The 6156-nt window shown below is 33.5% G+C and overlaps 1 protein-coding gene across 3 annotated transcripts; it reads left to right on the top strand.

Annotated features, from left to right (window-relative positions):
- The first annotated feature begins 360 nt into the window (after positions 1–360).
- LOC132058862 (F-box/FBD/LRR-repeat protein At1g13570-like) lies at positions 361–4430 on the top strand. Of its 3 annotated transcripts, none has more exons than XM_059451236.1 (4): positions 361–520; positions 2689–3531; positions 3628–3783; positions 3880–4430. In XM_059451236.1, the coding sequence occupies exons 2-4, from the start codon at positions 2710–2712 to the stop codon at positions 4165–4167; spliced, it is 1266 nt and encodes a 421-aa protein (XP_059307219.1). In that variant the 5' UTR covers positions 361–520; positions 2689–2709; the 3' UTR covers positions 4168–4430. The 3 variants fall into 3 exon arrangements, with proteins under 3 accessions (XP_059307219.1, XP_059307217.1, XP_059307218.1); XM_059451234.1 differs by having other exon boundaries at positions 3628–3789; XM_059451235.1 differs by lacking the exon at positions 361–520 and having other exon boundaries at positions 1537–3531; positions 3628–3789.
- The last annotated feature ends 1726 nt before the right edge of the window (positions 4431–6156 follow it).

The following is a 6156-nucleotide window of genomic DNA, read 5'->3' as shown; positions in this document are numbered from 1 at the left end:
TTTTCATTTTTATAGTAGAACGAATTAAAATGTATGGGGAAAAATTAATGCCTAATAACTAAATATTTGATAAATAATTGAATTCCCTATGAGGAGATATTGAATTTTCGGAAGGATAAAAAGACGTACGTATATATATTAAGGAGAAATATTTACGAAACGCGACGATAGTTTTCTCGTTTACAAAACATAACATTAAAAATCCTATAAAAAACATAATTTTTTAAAAAGAATTATACAAATACTTTTTATTACATCCGGACCCCCCGGCCATTACCTGGCTCCGTCCCCGATGAGATTGTTCACAACTTCTGAGCCTCGTCAAAACTTGAAAATTTGGGGTTATTTATGCAAATATTAAAATAGGAGGACAAAACTTAAACAATGCTCTAAAACAGGCTATTCTTGCAAATCATACCTTTTATTTCCTCCAACACTCCACTATTTCACTCTAGCTTTTTTCCCCAATTACTCTTTCCATTGTGGTGATGAACGAATCCTAAATTGAGATTGATTAAAGGTATTTGAAATTTACTACTACTTTTTATCTTTCTTTTTCAAAAAAAAAAAAATACTTTCCCTTTTGAGGTTAATTAGGGTTTGCAGATGTTAATACTAGTTAATTTACTAATTTGATGTTTTAAATCTAGCATAAACAGCTACCTATGCTTAATTTATTACTTAAAATGAGCAAATTTTATGAGTTGATACTGATAATTATCCTATTGTTAGTTGCTGCAGTTACTTTTTCCTTCCTACATAATGCTTTGTTATACTTTCTTTTATATTTTGCCATGACTTATTTTAACTTCTGTTAATTCTTGTCTGACCTTCCTTGAAATGATTTTTCTTGAGCCGAGGGTCTATAGGAAATAGCTTTTCTACCCTCCAAGGTAGAGTTGGAGGTAAGATTTGCGTACACTCTATCCTCCCTAGGCCCCACTTGTGGGAATGTACTGGGTATGTTGTTGTAGCCTTAATTCTTACTCTGAGCCGAGGGTTTATCGAAAACAGCCTCTCTACCCCCAATGTAGAGGTAAGGTGTGCGTAAACTCTACCCTCCCCTCCTCAGACCCCACTTTGTGGGATTACACTGGGTATGTTGTTGTAGCCTTAATTCTTACTCTGAGCCGAGGGTCAACGACCTCTCTATTCCCAAGGTAGAGGTAAGGTCTGCGTACACTTTATCTTCCCCAGACCCCACTTTGTGGGATTATACTAGGTATGTTGTTGTTGTTGTTAGACTTAATTCTTAATTACTCCCTATGGTTCATAATAAGTGTCCACTTAGCCTTTTTATTTTGGTCCAAAATAAGTGTCCACTTACTTAATCGAGAAGGAATTAACTTTATTTTCATCCAAATTTACCCCTATTTAGATAAGTTAGTTTTTTTGTAATCAAGAAATTATATTGATTAGATGGTATTTAATTAAGGGTAATTTAGTCAAAGTACCTATTTTGTCCTACGAGTTAGTATTTTCTTAAGGGCATTTGATATAATTGGTAATCCTAGTTCTTGGTAAACTGAAAATGTACTTTTTTTTTTGAGTCAAAAAAATATAAACAGTTACCTCCCATTTTGGTTTGATGTTGCAATTGCTGTATGCTAGCTGCAGTTATATATGTTCTTTAGCGTTTCCTTATTCTAGTTTGATGTTCAGATCTCGCAATAAAGCTTGTTTTTTTTTTTTTTTTTTAAACTTAAAATTCCCATATCCTATTGTTGGCTTAGAACAAGAAGCAAACAGAGAATGTGATTCTGTTTTTTTTTTCCCTTTCGAATTCTCAAATGTATTTTATGAAGTATTGATTGAAGATGGTCTTGCTATACGAATGATATTAGTGGATATTAAGCTATGTTACATGGATTCCTTTACTGCTACATATCCAGTGGGGGTGTGTCAAAGTATCCAGTATGCGTATGTCAAGTGTTTTTTTTCCCTATTAATTTTTCGTGTATTTTAAAGAATCTGCACGAAATATCCACGTTGTTGTCGTACCCATTCTATTTCAATATAGGTATATCAGTGCAAATTAATTATCCATCCATATAACATAGATATTAATAGGAGATGGTTGGCGGATTTCAACTAGAATAAACTTTTATTTCTTATTTTTTTATTTGACAATGTGAATAGCCCTTCTGTCCGTATATTTTTTATGAAGTGTTGATAGAAAGTTCTGTTGCTCTAATAATGATATTAGTGGATATTAAGCTATGTTACATTTATTCATTTACTGCTACATATCCATTAGGGATGTGTCGAAGTGTCCACAATAGGTCTGTCAATCGTTTTTTTTTTTTTTACCTATTGATTTTTCGTATATTTTGAAGAATCTGCACGAAATGCCGTTATATGGGTATGTCAAGGCAAACTGATGATCCGTCCATATAAACATAGATATTAATAGGAGATGGTTGACTGATATCAGCTAGAATGCACCTTTGTTTCTTATATATATTGATATGGCAATGTGAATAGCCATTTGTCCAGGTAGTTTGGGAATTCGGTGCTTCATATTATTGTTTATTTTCTATGGTTTCTCGGTGATTATTTTTATTTGATTATTTTTATAAGTGATCCTTTCGTTCGTATGTTGCTTTGACAGTGTGAATAGCAGTTTTGTCAGTTTTACCCATATAATTTGGAGATTCCTTACTTCATAATATTGCTTATTTTCTACAGCCTATTGGTGATTATTGTGATATGATGCCTCCTAAGGGAAGAGAGCATTGTCAAGGTTTACCTCCTGACGTCCTTAGCGACCTTCCTGATTATTTTATCGATGACATTCTGATGCGTTTGCCTTGTAAAGATGCTGTGAGGACAAGCGTCTTATCAAGGAAATGGAGGTATCATTGGTGTAGACTTGCAAAGTTTAAGCTTGATGAATCTCTTTGGAAAACACAAAAGGATAAATTTTACCCTAGTGTTAAATTTAGAAAGATTGTCTACCAGCTTTTGACCCATCATAAAGGACCCATTATTAAGTTTAAGCTCGACATTGCTTATCTGGAAAGATGTCCTGAGATCGACAACTTCATATATTTCCTGTCTAGGAAAGACATTCAACATCTTGTTCTTCACCTTTCACGGCATGAGCTATACAAATTGCCTTCTTCACTTTTCATATGTTCGCAGCTGAGGCATCTAAATCTCCATAATTGCTCAATACATCATCCATCGACCTTTCAAGGATTTGATAAGTTAATTAGCCTGGAACTATGTAAAGTCACAATTTCTTCTGAATTGCTAGAAAGTTTAATATCTCATTGCCCATTGCTTGAGCAGTTGGTGCTGAAAATCTCGAAAACTATAAACGTAATTAAAATTAATGCCCGGATGCTGAGATCCTTTGATTTCACAGGAAGTATAAGTTCTATTTGTTTAAAGAATGTCCCTCTTCTGGCTAAAGTATCTCTGATATATGAGAGGTCTTCTATGGAGGCAGAGAATTTTGATTATGCAAAGTTTTTCGAGTCTTGTTCTGCACTCGAGCACCTCCTCTTGAACTTCGGTTATGGCGAGGTAGATGTTGCTTCATGACTTCATTGTTATGCACTTTCACAGATGGAACTTCTTTTGGGCTTAGTCATATTTAATTTAGGTATTTTTTTTTCCTAGTTCTTTGCAGATGAAGCACCAACAAGGCTTCCCTTTTATCTTGACCGTGTCAAACATTTTCACCTGTCTCATATTCAGCTGAAGGAATCATATAAGCTCTCATGTGCTCTCTGCTTGATAAGAAGCTTCCCATATTTAGAATATCTCAAAATCGAGGTGTGGGTTGTATTCTTTCCTTTTCTTTTTACTGGTTTTTCTCATACTTCTTAGATACTTAATAATTTGAGAGTTGACTTCCTGTTATCTTTTTAGGTTTACAATGAAGGAGATAGTGGTATTCAAGAATCCCTTGAACTTGATCGTTTCTCAGATGTCACATTTAATCACCTCAGGGAAGTGATGCTAGAAAGCTTTGGAGGAACAACACCTGAGATGCAGCTTATCAAGATTTTGTTAGCCAAGTCCCCAGTGTTGGTGAAAATGCAAATCGTTCCAGCATTTCAAATTGACTTAATTGACGCAAGATCAGAAACACTCACTGAGCTATTAAAATTTCACCATGCATCACCTAAAGCAGAAATAGACTACGTATCTTATTGAAGTTAAAACTGAACAGGTAGAAACAAATGTTGATGTAGTAGTATAACACTGTGTTTTGCCTTGTCGTAGTAAGAAAAAGAAACTTGAATATCTGTTTGGGAACACGAATATTTCTGGAAGGATGTTTTGATTAGTTTGTTCTATAATAAGATTGTCATTACATGTTCAAGGATTTTCTACATTTAGTGCCAATGTATTTATGGAATGTTATGTACACATGAATTGATACTGTTGTGGTTTATGTCAATATTATGTTGTGGGTCTCAGTGTGTTTCACTACATGGTCAATTCCTTATATATGGCAAACTTGAAGCACTTCTTTATGCCTGCAAGGTAGATCCATGGAGATTTATACTGGTATGAACTTTATAGTTTGTCCACCTAGCTAGAAAAAAAAAATACAACTCAATACGATCTCCTGTTTATATGGAGCTTATTCTGTTTTCAAGCTGAAGTAACTTCATTCTTATTCAAAGATTTTCATACGGGTATAAATTTCATTTTGTATACGCCCCAATACTTTGGGCTAGTGGTAAGTGCGCAACTTGTAATGTGTGAGTAAGACACACGTTTTGAATTGTGTGTATGTCAATGAGCTTCGTATTGCATGTTTTGCTATTATAGATGGACCAATTGCGACTAATAAAGTATGGTTGTACCCTAACAGTAAAACAAATTGATGAAAATAATATGTGGGAATTGGAGTTCAAATTTCCGGAGAGGCGGTATTGTGATTTCGTCCTTGTTATGTCGCTCCATAGCTTAAACCTTTGGGTGACCTAATCAATTTCGTCAATTAACATAATTTTGTTTACAACCTCTCTACCCCAAAAAGATTGAGGTAAGGTCTGCGTACATCCTGCCCTCTTCAGATCGCACTTTGTGGGATTTCACTGGGTTGTCGTTGTCGTTTACAAGTATTATACAGCACGAGTTCTAATCTGCTATATAATTGGTTAGCTCATTTATAATTAGGACAAGAAGGTACTAGATAATAATAGAGATAATAGAGATGTTGGCATAAATTATTCCCACCATTGTTCCTTTGTACACATTTTTTATGGTGGAATAATAGAACAGCATTAAAAATCATTAAGTAGGATGCTTAATGATTCCTCAACCACGGACTAAATATCTTGAATTCTAACCTTAAAAATGAAAAATCATTATGTAGGGAGTACTTTACCCAGGCTTTGTTTTTTGGACCAAACTGCAAGTAGTCGTTCCAGAATATTTTAATATAGGATTGCGACACAAAAAAGATATATGTAGTACTTCCTCCACCTCAAATTAACTGTCGGCCTTCTAAAAATAATCGTCTCAAATTACTTGTATTTGTGAAATTAGACAAAATTAAATATTTTCCCCCATGTTAACCTTAGTAGTAATTATTCTTAAAGGCTACAAACAAATGGTAAAATAGTATAAAAAATTTCCTAATTAATACTCTCTCCGTCCCAATATAAATGTCCATAGCAAAAAAGAATTATCCCATAATAAGTCACTTTAAGAAATCAAGACATAAATTGGCTAATTTTTTTCAATTCTATCCTTAGACAAAAACTGACAATGTAAGTAACATCTAAATAATGATTGAAAAAATCACGTAGTAAACTAAATGTAAGTAATTTATTTTTACAATATAGTAAATCCTGAAAACTTCATTATCGATCATTAATTTCTTAATATGCGTATTTTTTTTAAGATGGCCTTTATTATAAATAAGTAACGAGGATGTGTAAAAGAGAATCACGAGAGATAATTTGAGACGGAGCGAGTACTGTTTCATTTAGTGTTTGAAAGAATATAAGTTTCCAAATTTAGAAATAAAGTTAAACTTAAATTTTATGGATAAAAATGAAGGCTTTCCATTGGCTTAAATTGAACATATCTCACCTGTGATTCCTCTTTTAGTGAACCCTAAAATCCCAATTTTAGGGTTTTTGGATATTCCATCATCATTATCAATCTTCTTTCTTGGTAAGCTTC

This window comes from Lycium ferocissimum, chromosome 6 (assembly GCF_029784015.1).
Source record: "Lycium ferocissimum isolate CSIRO_LF1 chromosome 6, AGI_CSIRO_Lferr_CH_V1, whole genome shotgun sequence".
In the NCBI taxonomy this organism is placed as follows: Eukaryota; Viridiplantae; Streptophyta; class Magnoliopsida; order Solanales; family Solanaceae; genus Lycium; species Lycium ferocissimum.
Note: the sequence above shows the minus strand (reverse complement) of the source record. Positions and strands in the feature narration are given on the sequence as shown.